The sequence below is a fragment of the Mauremys reevesii genome, linkage group 1, assembly GCF_016161935.1.
Source record: "Mauremys reevesii isolate NIE-2019 linkage group 1, ASM1616193v1, whole genome shotgun sequence".
NCBI lineage: Eukaryota > Metazoa > Chordata > Testudines > Geoemydidae > Mauremys > Mauremys reevesii.
In genome coordinates this window covers 99,780,399-99,794,318 of record NC_052623.1, presented here as the reverse complement: position 1 = coordinate 99,794,318, position 13,920 = coordinate 99,780,399, and the positions used below count along the sequence as shown (strand labels likewise).

At 41.1% G+C, this 13,920-nt stretch overlaps 1 protein-coding gene across 3 annotated transcripts in view; it reads left to right on the top strand.

The window, feature by feature from the left end:
- ABCC4 (ATP binding cassette subfamily C member 4) overlaps positions 1-13,920 on the top strand; it is a 269,468-nt gene that overhangs the window by 88,139 nt on the left and 167,409 nt on the right. For all 3 annotated transcript variants that reach the window (XM_039519351.1, XM_039519350.1, XM_039519352.1), the window contains 4 exons: positions 3,679-3,799; positions 4,627-4,851; positions 11,697-11,786; positions 12,824-12,987. In XM_039519351.1, the coding sequence (XP_039375285.1) occupies positions 3,679-3,799; positions 4,627-4,851; positions 11,697-11,786; positions 12,824-12,987 (600 nt within the window). The remainder of the gene's footprint in view (positions 1-3,678; positions 3,800-4,626; positions 4,852-11,696; positions 11,787-12,823; positions 12,988-13,920) is intronic.

Here is a 13,920-nt window from a genome sequence, read left to right as displayed (position 1 = left end):
TAACTTCCTGCTGTTACATGAGGAGAGGCAGCTATGGAGGAGGTGGACGGAATCTTCTGAAAGGTCTAATTGTCACTCTTAACTACATTGGGAGCAAGGACTTCTTTATAAAGGAGAAGGAGCAAGGAGTAGCGACAACTTCATTGAACCTGAGTTAGCTAGAGCAGAAGTAGTAGTTAAATTGATAATCCCCTTGGATTTAACATCTATTCAGCAGATCATTGCAGAATTCCAAGAGTATTAGCATAGTAGAACCTAATTATGGTGGAAGTGAATATCAATTTGAGTGAGTTCTCATTATAATCAAAGTGAAAATCCACTGACGTGCCTTGTAGAGTTCAGGGTTTTCACTATAAAGGAGGGTGAAGTCTTTCCAGTGACTCTTGCAATAATTGCACTTCCTTCCCATGTGGTCAGGAAAAATGCTTGCATAGACATAATGGGATATTTAGCAGAATCTATGGGTCTGTATGTGCATTTTCACTTTCTATTCTACTTGACAACACACAAGAAGAGTCATTCGTAAATCATAGAATCACAGAATCGTCAGACTGGAAGGGACCTCGAGAGGTCATCTAGCTCAGTCCCCTGCACTCATGGCAGGACTAAGTATTATCTAGACCATCCCTGACAGTTGTTTGTCTATCCTGCTCATAAAATCTCCAATGATGGAGATTGCACAACCTCCCTAGGCAATTTATTCCAGTGCTTAATGTTATATCCTTGGGGGCAATAGTTTTGGGAAGAAATCACTTGTGACACAGAGAGCTGAAAACCTTAAAAGCAGCCATTTATTGCAACACACTGAATTTACCAAAAACCAGCCAAAATTGGCTGGGCTATCCCCTAATAATCTAACTGAATTGCCATAGCAACAACAAGATTCTATTACCACGACAACCAAATACACAACATTTAACCACCCTGACAGTTAGGAATTTTCTCCTAACGTCCAATCTAAACCACACTTGCTACAGTTTAAGCTCGTTGCTTCTTGACCTATCCTCAGAGGTGAAGGAGAACAATTTTTCTCCCTCCTCCTTGTAACAACCTTTTATGTGCTTGAAAACTGTTACGTCCCCTCTCAGTCTTCTCTTCTCCAGACTAAACAAACCCAATTTTTTCAGTCTTCCCTGATAGGTCATGTTTTCTAGTTTTTTAATAATTTTTGTTGCTCTTCTCTGGACTTTCTCCCATTTATCCACATCTTTCATGAAATGTGGCACCCAGAACTGGACACAATACTCCATTTGAGGACCTAATCAACTCAAAATAGCGTGAAATAATTACTTGTGACTTGCTTACAGTGTTCCTGCTAATATATCCCAGAATGGTGTTTGTTTTTATTTTGTGTTACACTGTTGACTCATATTTAGCTTGTGATCCACTATGACTCCCAGATCCCTTTCTGCAGGATTCCTTCCTAGGCAATCGTTTCCCATATATGTGTGCAACTGATTGCTCCTTCCTAAATAGAGTACTTCGCATTTGTCCTTAGTGAATTTCATCCTAGTTTCTTCAGACCATTTCTCCAGTTTGTCCAGATTATTTTGAATTTTAAACCTATCCTCCAAAGCACTTGCAACCCCTACAAGCTTGATATCATCCGCAAACTTTATAAGTATACTCTCCATGCCATTATCTAAATCATTGATGAAGATACTGAACAGAACCAGACCCAGAACTGATCCGTGCGGGACCCCACTCGATAGGCCCTTCCAGCTTGACTGTGAACCACGATAACTACTCTCTGGGAGAGGTCTTCCAACCAGTTATGCACCCACCTTATAGTAGCTCCATCTAGGTTGTATTTCCTTAGTTTGTTCACGAGAAGATTGTGTAAGACAGTATGAAAAGCCTTACAAAAGTCAAGCTATATCACATCTACCACTTCCCAATATTCACAGGACTTGTTACCCAGTCAAGAAAGCTATTGAGTTGGTTTGACATGATTTGTTCTTGACAAATCCATGCTGACTGTTACTTATCTCTTTATTATCCTCTAGGTGATTACTTAATTATTTGCTCCATTATCTTTCTGGGTACTGCAGTTAATCTGACTGGTCTGTAATTCCCCAGGTTGTCCTTATTTCCCTTTACATAGATGAGCACTATATTTGCCCTTTTCCAGTCCTCTAGAATCTCTCTTCCATGACTTTTCGAAGATAATTGCTAATGGCTCAGAATCTCCTCATTCAGTTGCTTCTGTCTTCTAGGATGTATTTCAGCAGGCCCTGGTGACTTGAAGATATCTAATTTGTCTAAGTAATTTTTAACTTCTTCTTTCCCTATTTTAACCTCTGATTCTACTTTACTTAAGGAAGCAGCCTTCACTACTGCGAGACTAAGGCTTACAGAAACTTCAGAAAATCCAACGAACTGCACTGTGGAGTCTGACATTTTACCCAATTTCCACCCTCCCCACCCCCCTGAGACGATAAGAAAAAATATCTCAGTAATCAAGATAATATATTTCTGGCAGCTATTCTGCACGCCCAAAGTTAGTGTGCCATCTTTTAACAGGTTTGAGACCTTGGTGTGTTCACAGTTTTTGGACCAACAGGGTCTCGGTGCACAGCAGAATGCACTTGATCTCCAGAGACAAGGGAGCACCTTATGTGAAAATCCCATGCTTCAACAATTGTAGAGTGGTGCTGGTGTATTCTTGATCACATTATATGAACAGAATGATCACTTGTGTTCTTACTGTCTTTTGATTCGGATTTGAACAGATTGTGCCTTGCTCATGTGCGGGTGCCCAGCCACAATGCAAAGGTCAAGCACAGTCACAGTCCCTGCCTTAGGAAGGAGCACATGCTGGGGAAGCCCGGGCACCACAGGTGGTGCAATCCACCCAATGATGTTTGCCACAATCACATTGTTCTCTCTGCTTGTGTGTTATCCTCCTTCCTCCACCCTGAGTCTGTCTTGAGTCCACTTTTTAGAGTCCACTTTTTAGACGAGCTTGTCTATTTGTTCTGTGTTTGTACAGCACCTAGCACAATGGTGTCGTGGTTCATGAGTGGGGCTCCTAGGCAATATGATAATGCAAATAATAATAATAAAAAAAATTCCACTTCCCCTTCACCGAAGTACATGACCAGGTGAAGATAAGAGAGCGGGCTTCACAACCTAACAAACTGTGGATGTGCACGCTGCTGTGTTCTTCTTGGAGCTCAAGAGGGGTTTTGCTGAGGTGGCGCATCTCCACACTGCCTCAGTGCAGGCCAGTGCCAGGAAGGCTTATTGTGACTTGGCTCTTAACTTAGGTAGCTGGCTCACTCTGATCCAGGCTAAGAACAAACCAAGGACTGTGACTTGCTAGTTCTGCCTTTGTGGTACGTTTCTATAAATCAGCAGCTAGTCCAAGGTTTGTTGATATTATCAGTGTGTTCTTAGGCACAGAGGAACAAAATGAGCCTGTAAAGCTAACCATAGGCTTTCGTGAGCCAAATAAATAAATACAATTAAAAAACAAAAAAGATTGTTTTGGTGTCAGGTTCTTAAAGAGAAAGTATTTAATTGTGCAGGATGTGGAGTGACTAACCAGATAACTTGGCAATCCTACTGTAGACCTAACTCTCTTTTTTTACAACGTTAGCAAATGATGGTCTGTTTTGGTTGATTTTTAAGTTAGACTTTTCTTGTCCGCCAGTCTCATTTTACTTTATTTTCTAGGTACTGGGATAAAGAGGTGCAAAAAGCTAAAAAAGAAGCAAGAACGCCACATTTAACAAAAGCAATCCTACTTTGTTATTGGAAATCCTATTTAGCTTTGGGATTTTTCACATTGATTGAGGTAAGAGATGGAAAATACAATACAATGTATCTTTGGATATCTTTTTACCCAACAGTAATGTAAGTCTTGTCCAATAGGCATTTTTAATGAATACTGGTGATTTCATTCTGGGACCCAACTCTTTCCCCATTTATAATTTCTTTCTGTCAGATAGTAGCAGCTATAAACTCTGTACTTTTGTTTTTCAGAGACTAGGATGTCTCTCCTTAACCATCTCTCTCACTCTCATAAAAATACAGTAGGGCCACACAGACTACTGGAAGTTGAAAACACTGGGTTAGTGTCTCCTTTCAGTTACAACTGCATAAGAGTGGGATTACACTGGTATAACTGAAAGCATATTATCTCTGTGATACTGCCAGACCCCCCTCCCCTCCCCTTCAAGGAGTTGTTTCTGAACTCATATCTGCTGCTGGTCTGTATATTACAGTATCCATAGGTTAGTGGGATGAATCATTAAAAAATCTTTTTGCTAAATGTAACTACATCACAAGAAAGTACCATGTGGTCTTCAGAAATTAAAGGAGATCTGTATTTATGTAACTTGTTATGATAACATGAAAGATTTTATTGGTAGCTTAGAGAACTTTTGAAAAGTTTTTAATATTTTAATTTTAATACTATTAAAATACATGTGTTAATACAGAAGTCCATTTCTTCTGGGTTATATGGCAATAAAAACTGGCCTGGGTATTTAAAGCAAGATAATAAAGGAAGAAGGGTATGCCAGAAAGTTCTTACTTGCCTTGGAAGAAACTTGGATAGAAAACTACAGAATAAATAATTTCTATTTGTTTCTCTCCCTCCTTCCCCCTTCTTTCTTTTAGGAAACACTCAAAGTAATTCAACCAGTCTTTTTGGGAAAAATTATTAATTATTTTGAAATTTTTGATCCTCTTGATACTGCTGCTTTGAATTTTGCCTACGGCTATGCAGCTGCTTTGTCTGTATGTACACTGATTTTAGCCATAACACACCACTTATACTTTTATCACGTACAACGGGCTGGCATGAAATTGAGAGTAGCGATATGTCACATGATTTATCGGAAGGTAAGGAACCTTTTATTTTTCAAATGTATGTGTATATAAGTTAGCTATTCTAGTAATCAGTTTAAAATTAAGTATTTGAATTATTTTTCACTCTTGCAATAGTTCTGAAGTCATGGCATTTGAAGGAATAGGGTATAAGTCTATATTCATGAAAATCAGGGTTAGCATTTATATATGTATTGATTTTTTTTATACTGCACTCAACAGTATATGGATGCCTATATAATGTTGTAGGCTGTTGCCTGGGGTCCAGAGGATGTGAGAAAAAGGAGCTGTTGAGTGTTGTGTGCTCATTCTCCTCCACTCAAGAGATGCATTGGGAGAGAATGGGCCCCTTCCCCCCCGGCCTGTCACCTTCCTGTCTCAGAAGGGAGGAAGTTTGATCAAACCAGTGAGTAGGGGAATAGCCAACTCCTGGAAGGGGGCGCTCACGTCCAGACAGACTGGAGCAAAGCCTCTCCTTATGCCTCAAAGTACATGTGGGATTGTGCTTGGAGCAGGGGCTTCTCTGCCTCCCTTTGACCAGCCAGGGAGGGCATTAGGGGAGCTGCTGGCAGCTCCCGCCTCTCAGTTTAAAGCCTCCCTAGGTGGTCACTTGCACTTTAAAGCCTCCCAGAGGTCACTTGCAGTATTGCTGCCCCACCCTCCCTGTAGCTGAGGTGTATATTGAGCTGTCTTTCCAGGATGCTGTGAGTCTGACTGATCACCAGTTCCTGGGATGAGGAACGATTTTTTTTCTTGGCAGGTCCAAAGGGTTTTTCACATATTTCGGGTTAAAAGGAATAAGAATAAGATGGAAATTTAACACTAGGAGAAATGCAGAAATGTTATTCCATGGCAACATGAGCCTGGTGTCCAGTGTGAATAAAGGCTCAAGGGGCCAGGTCTCAGAGGTAAATGAGACTGGGATATGGCTAGTGAACCTGTTGCTGTAAGAAGGGGAGACCTGAAGTCTTTGCAGACTGAATTCACCCTTAGTACCCTTTATCTCCTACGTAGAGGGGAGGGTGAGAGGAGTCAGAAATGAGGTGAGTCCTAGGGTTTAGTTTGAAGAGGGTTTGCCCTGAGTTATTGGTTATAGTGAGAGCCGTGATTCTCTACTGGACCCAATTAAATGTGAGCAGAGGTGAGGAGGTAGCACTCCTCCCCATCGTTAAGTTACTAAAGTTGTGGCCTGTCACTTAATTCTACCCCTGTGTCTGCATTTCCTTCACCTACGTGTACTGATCAACATGTAGCAGTCACCGTCTAGGGAGAGGAGCCAGGTGATCAGTGGAACAGAAGCAGAAGTAGGAACTACCGGGCCAGAGCAGGCAGGGAAAGTAGCTGGGCAGCTCACAGGATGAAAAGCTGCTTTCGTCCATTGCCAGTGTGGCTCTTGAGAAGCCATAGCCTTACTAGCCGTCAGTAGCTTCTTTGTGGCTGGTGGTAGCCTTCAAGCCACGAGGCCTCTACTTTTACCTCCATGTAGGCAAGCCTGTCAAGAGAAATTTTGGGGCCCCAGCACATCATGGTCACTGCCTTCCCTCCCATTTCACTTTGTTTACACAAAACAGTTTGAGGGCCCTCCTGACCTCAGGGCCCCAGTACAATAGTCCCTCCTTTTCTCTCCCTCTTATCAGCCCTGCATGTAGGAACCATATAGGAGGTGGCAGAAGGGAGAATGTCCTATCTATATAGTTAGGGACTCTGGTGGTATGACTTAAATTACCTGCCTTCCAAATTTTTGGAGCAGTGCCCTCCTCACCCTTGCCTCAGAAATGAAATTTAGGCAGAGATTAGACATTTAGATTGATTGATTAAAATTCAATCTGAATGTAATCTTTCTTTTTAAGAGGGGGGAAAACATGCAACCCTTCCTCTTTTCTAAAACATGTAATATCCCCACTTAAAGTTAACATTTAGATTACTCCTCTCTCCATCCTCATCTCTGAACTACAGAATTTATAGTAAAGCAAGAGAGAGAAAGGTGGGGAATAATGTCTCAGGCCATGTTGGGCTGGTGAATTGTTTTTTATGAACATATTTATCCTCCTCCCTCTTCTGATACCTTGGAAATTATCCGCTGGGAACTCAGTTCTAACATGGCACACTACTTTCTTGTACATAAACATATCTCTAAGGAATTAATGTACTAAACTGATGATCATAACACACTTTGTTTGAAATTCATGAAATATTTGTATAGCAAGCATTGTTTGTTGCAGTGTTGATATTCACTTGGAGGGCTGAAAGCTTGGAAAGGCAAAATGTTCACATTGTTGACTTTATTTCTAGGTGTGATTAAATTGAATATTAATCTGCTTTCATCTCATAAATGTTTACTCCCCAGGGTGAAGGTTGAGGTCATCGTAGAACACCAATAAACTTTGCAATCAATTATCCTCATTTGAGGTGTATGGATACGTCATACCTTTCATAAATCCTTGATGTACAGTTTTGAAAGAAAAGCTGAATGCTAATTTCCCAATACTTTTTTTTGGCATTCATTAATATCTGTAGTAAATATATACCTGAAATGCTAAGTCTCTGTCAGTAGTGGCTGGGTGTCACTATGTGTGCTAGTTTTGTTAACCATAGTAAATGACAGATTCCTACTACTGAAGTTCAAATGCTAGTTACTTAAATTGTTGTACTCCTTTTCCCTTCATATGAAGTGATAGAAAACTAATTTTACCTGTAGAACAAATCATTATCTATCTGTGTTATTAAAACTCCAAAAAGATGTTTTGTGTATACTAAAAAGTATTAGTAATACTCAGGAAGTCTGTTGCAAAGATGGGACTAGAATCTGTCTCATGACTAATTCTCAGTCTGAAGCTGTAACCCAAAGATCATTGATGCAGTGCTTATCTTAAAAATAATTGGCTTCATTTTCTAAGGATTCTCTTCAGTTTGGCAGAAATAAAAAGAACAAAACAGCTCAAGTTGTGAGACCCAGAGATTTTTTGGTTGGGACTGGGTGGGCTAATTACTCCAAAACATGACAGCAGTCCCTTCAGTGGAAATAAACTGGTCCTTTCTACAGTGATATTTTAGCATCTTTCTATACTTGCAACCAAGAATTTGGAACAGGGAGAGAACAAAGATTCAAGAAGGGAGACTAGAATTAGTTAACCTGATTCTAAAACAAATCCTAATCCAGGGATTGATGTCAATATTATTTAGATGGTATATCTGGTTGGGAGGAGAGTAGAACTGCCTGTAACGGGGGAAGGAAATGGACAAAGGACCAATGAGCTCATATCTGAAAGAAGGCGGCATTTCAGAAGACAGCACTGGGAGTAGGATTCACCTTAACGTCTCCACAACAATCATTAATGATTTTCCATATAGTTACAGCTCCTTGTAAACACGTGGCTGGGCTATATTTTGGGGAGCTGTACCTATATGGAAAATTCAAAGGGGTATTAACCAAACTATTTTTTGTGCTAGAAAGAGAGAAACATTTGACAAACAGAAAAATTTCAAATCAGGGTTTCTTTTTAATGATCTGTAACTCAAAACAAACAAACAAAAAAAAAACAAAAACAAACAAACAAACTCCACCTTGGTAAATTTTCTTCAATTCCTTCAGAAATTTTCTTTTGCCTGTGAAGTATATTTGGCAATTTTCAGGCCAAACCAACATTCCCAGTCAGTATTTTAGTGGATGGGAGAGAGCTAAAATAGGTTTTTTTGATGGAACCTGGTTACAAGCTTAAGGTTCACTGCTTGGTGTTTGACATTGCCATTTCCCTAGACTTAGGTCTAGGCTAGTTCTTTTTGTCAGGAAAATGTAAATGTTTCTCTGAGATTTCTTTTATGACACACATGCTAATTTGAGAGCAGTTAAGCGGCAAGAGTTGCCAATGACTACAGGAAGGGTTCTCCCCCACCCATAACAGTGGCAGAGAATGATAGAGTGAGCAGCAGGAACTGCTGTAGGTGTGCTCTTGTGTACACCTTCTCCAACCCATAGACAACTGTTAGTTCCCATATAAATAGTATAGTTTCTATCTGGCTGATTGCTTTCTCAGAGGCTATCAGCCTGAATCTTTGTAGGGTGGGCAAGTTGGGGCTGCACTACTGAAGCAGGTTAGCTGGGGTACCTAGAAAAAGGAGGGAGAGTTGGTGAAACATAACACACAAACATAACTACTAAGACATGTACCTAAGACCACTTCAGACATTTTACTGGTTGAATGGTGGTTTGTCGGTCTTTCCAGATCCTGAAATCAGTGAGACTACTTTGCTTAAAGTTGAGCACATGCTTATGTCTTTGCAGGATCAGGGCTTTCAGTTGTAAACTCTTTGGAGAAGAGACTATTTGGAAAGCACCAGCAATATTTTCAGTAGTGATGTAATATAAATAACAACTCCAATAACTATTTGATCTGCCTCTTGAAGATATATTTCAAGTATACAGTGGGCATCATTAAAAGTCTTGGCATTTTTCCCCTGCATCTTCATATTTACAGTACCTGTATTTTGGTATTTGCAGTGTGCTCTATTCTTATCATTGGAAGATTGGGGCAAAGACTCAGCCGGTCAAATTGAGTCTTCAGGATAGAGATTTCCAGTCTAGTTTTGCTCAAGCGTTCTTGACAGAGGGATGCATGTGAAAGAAATGTGCGGTTTTTTTGGTTCAGGTTTAATATTTTGCCATATTAGGGTATGTCTACACTACCAGATTAGTTCGATTTAATTTAATTCGAATTTGTGGAATCGACCTTACAAAGTCAAATTTGTGTGTCCACACTAAGGACACTAATTCGACTTTGTGAGTCCACACTAACGGGGCAAGCGTCGACATTGGAAGCGGTGCACTGTGGGAAGCTATCCCACAGTTCCCGCAGTCCCCGCTGCCCATTTGAATTCTGGGATTTCCCCACAATGCATGCTGGGGGGAAAAAATGTGTCGAGGGTGGTCTTGGGTAACTGTCATCATTCAACGTGCTTTCGGACGTCTCAAGGGGAGATGGAGGAGCTTACTGACTCGCTCGGATCTCAGCGAAACCAATATCCCCATTGTTATTGCAGCTTGCTTTATGCTCCAAAATCTCTGTGAGAGCAAGGGGGAGACCTTTATGGCGGGATGGGAGGTTGAGGCAAATCGCCTGGCTGCTGATTGCGCTCAGCCAGACAGCCGTGCAATTAGAAGAGCCCAGCGGGAAGAGCTGTGCATCCGGGAGGCTTTGAAAGCTAGGTTCCTCAGGGAGCAGGGTAACCTGTGACTGTTCAGTTTCTTTACAGAGAAGCTGAACCTGCTCCTGCTTCAGTTACTGTTGACTTTCTTCTGTGGTTACATATCCCGTTCACCACGTTTCCCCCCTTCCAACACACGTTTAAAAATAAAGTTAATGGAACATTGTTAATTAACAACGTTTTCTTTATTAATGAATTCACGTTAAAGGGTTGAAACAGGGACGCAGACTATGGTGGGTAGGGTGTGCAGTGATGTTAATACTGCTTCTACACTCGAGGAATGATAGGCTCCTGCTCCTAGAGCGGTCTGCAGTGCCGGACTGGTTATTTCAACGGAGCCTGCCATCCCTCCTTTTCGGGACTCTGTGTGCGGGGGCTACGTGACCCTGTGGCGGGGGAGGATTCCCCTGCTGCGTGGCTCTGTGGTCCGGGACAAGGACCGCTGCATAAGTTCTGTAACCGCCCTCCCATGCCACAAAGTCACGTACCCCGCACCCACGCAGAACATGGAAAACTCCTCCCAGACCGACCAGGGTACCTACTGACTGCATTGTGTGTGTGACCTGCTGTTGATCCTGCCCCCGTGTCTGTACCCTGGTAAAGGTGACTGTCCTATGCAATTAACAACCCCCTTCCCACCCCCCCACCCCCTTCACAGACAGTCTTCTGTAGAAAAACTTGACGGAAATAGTAATGAACAGCAAACTACTTTTAATAATCAACTACACAGTTAGGGGATGAAACTGGGATTGGGGCTTCGGTGAGCCAGGAAGGGAAGGACTTCTCAACATTTAGGGAATGAGAGCCTTCTTGTATTTGTGCACTCTGCAGGGGTGCAGTGACAGTTTTCACGGCCCCTGTCGCCCCTCCTTCTTGCTACTTTGGGTGAGGGGGGTTTGGGACTTTGTGGCGGGGGAGGGCGGTTGCAGATACAGTGCAGGGGTGCTCTGTCCTCCTGCCTGCGGTCCTGCAGAACATCCACAAGGCGCCGGAGCGTGTCAAATTTTCCCTGGGCATTTCCTGTGTGGCTGGTCAGAACATCCAAGCTCGGACTGCTGTCCAGAGCGTCAACAGAGTGGTGCACTGTGGGATAGCTCCCGGAGCTACTAAGGTCGATTTCCGTCCACACACAGCCTAATTCGACATAGCCATGTCGAATTTAGCGCTACTCCCCTCGTCGGGGAGGAGTACAGAATTCGAACTAAAGAGCCCTCTAGGTCGAACTAATTAGCTTCCTGGTGTAGACGGGTGCATGGTTAAGTCGTATTAACGCTGCTAAATTCGACATAAACTCCTAGTGTAGACCAGGCCTTAGTTTCATGTTCTGAGTCACTTCTGCAAATGCAGAGGGAAATAGATTTTTAATGTCAAATTCTGCTCCTCTTCCCCCCCCATATATTATTCGATATGTGTTTTCTGCTTCAGAGCCAAATCATGATCACCAGCCAGTGTTTTAACTAAGGCCTTTAAACTGCAGTTCCAAGAATTCTCATGTGTCTTCATCTTTAAAATGCCTCATAATTCATAGCTCGGATGCCAGATTTGTCAATAATACATCTAGGCTTTAGAAGAGATGATGCAGCTATTTTGATACCATACAATGTGCTAGTTAATTTAAAATAATTTAAGAATGCTTGAATTTTTTTTTTCTATTTCAGGCACTTCGTCTCAGTAACACAGCTTTGGGAAAAACTACCACAGGTCAAATAGTAAATCTTTTATCAAATGATGTGAACAAATTTGATCAGGTAAGACTTATTATTGGTTGTCTTAGACAATTCTGGTAAGGAGATGAGAGATGGGTCCAGGTTGCAATATTTGAGGGGTATTGGAGATGAGGTTTTACTTCACAATCATTGTTAAAGTGACAACTTAGGCTCATAATTTAGTATTGATTTTTAAAGGTGGTTTTACCAAACATATTAATAGCAATATCTTCTTGAAATTGGAAAAAAAATCCGTTTTCTTTTTGTGTGTAGATATTCCTGCTTTGTTTATAAACCGGGCGTAGTGTTGGTGCATGTAAGTGTATTAAAGGCAACTCTGCAATTGACTGAATTATTTGAGATGCTTTTCGTTTTAGTTTTTAAAAGGTTGTGTTGAGTGAACTGAAACACATTTAAAACTCTTCATTTTAGCTTTTAAGCTGCAATTCAACCAGGATTATTGTAATAACTGGGAAACACTTCCATGCGTTATAATAAGGTATCCTGGGCTGAAGTGATATCCCAAGGCAGTGTTGCTGTTGAATTAATAGGCTTCACCCTAGTGTTGTGTGTGTTTTACTAGAATATTTTAAATTTAAACAAAATATTAAAAAATACCCCCACAAAAAACTACATTAAAAGAACATTATTAAAGTTGCCAAGTCAAGCATTCAAAAGCTAGGAAATGCATTACAATCTCTGATTACACCAGCACATACTATGTTTTCCATGACCCCTATCAGTTTCAGTGCATTTGAAGGATGGAACTGACTGAATGAACAGGCAATCAGTATTTTTGTTTTATCCTCATCATTCAGTTGTGGCCCTAGGCCTTATTTATTGTGCACTATTCAGACTGTGCCCTGAATAAGATTATTCATTTCCTTATAGTATCAGAGGGGTAGCCATGTTAGTCTGGATCTGTGGAAAGCAGAAAACATGCAAACATTTATATTTTAAAATTGAAAATTATATATATTTATATATACAATTCTCTGTTGATAAGGGTTTTATTGTTTGTGTTTTTGTCTTTTCAATTAATGCTAAAAGCTGTTTTTATATCTTAACTAATTGTGCAGGTAACAATTTTCTTACACTTTTTATGGGCTGGACCACTTCAAGCTATAGCAGTAACTGCACTTCTCTGGATTGAAATAGGCCCATCATGCTTTGCAGGAATGGCAATTCTGATTATTCTACTTCCTTTACAAACCTGTATTGGGAGGTTGTTTTCTTCACTCAGGTAAGGTAAACTTTTGTGGTGCACATTATCTGTGCAGGTTTTGAAAGTGCATGTGTTTGGCTGGCCTGATGTCAAAACTGCCATGGGCTAGGCCCTTGGTTCAATTTCCAACTGTTTGCCAGTATTTTCAAAAAGTAGCACCTAAAATAAGGGATGTGATTTGCAAAAGTGCTGAGCATCCAGCAAATCCCATTAAAGTCACTGGGACCTGCTTGGGTGCCCAATTCTTTTGAAAATCAGGTTGCTTATTTGCTTGCCTACATATGGACTTGGAAGTCTAATATTTTGAAAAATCTTGACCTTGATGTCTTGCTGCTTGGGCATTTAGGGACTGGGATTGTTGTGGACAATGCTGCTGTTCCTTGCAACAGGAAAAAGAGAGTGCCTTGGTTTTTCACAAGGTCTGACCTCTGAGGATGATGAAGATGTTGCAGTCAGAAGCTCTAAAAAGATTCCTATGCAAGGCTCCTCATCTGCAAGAATGGTACCCCTGATTCAGGGTCTTGAAAGTGGAGAGAGGCTATGAGGAAACAGTGCGGGGGAGGAAGGAAAGGAAGAAATGGGCTCCTTAGGACATCAGTAGTGGTGCAAGATTTGTAACAGGAAGGGTTTTTATGTATAGTGGCTCTGCAGTATCTTTCCAACCAGATTCAGACTTTATGGCCTCCCCCTACCCCACCAGCTTCCCTCCCCCCCAAAAAAATTACATATTGCGGAAAGTCTGGTCGTTTTTCTTAAACTACAGTATTCTGATTTCCTAACTTTCAAACTTTTATAATGGCAAAGTTCTAGTAATGTGTTAAATTAATAGATAACTTATTTTACAAACGTATTCTGTTTTCATGAAGCATTTGGTGGCTTTGTCTGAGAATGTTATTAAAGGTCTTTAATGTGTTACGAGTAGATGTCTGTGAGCTTGGCCTGGCTCTTCTT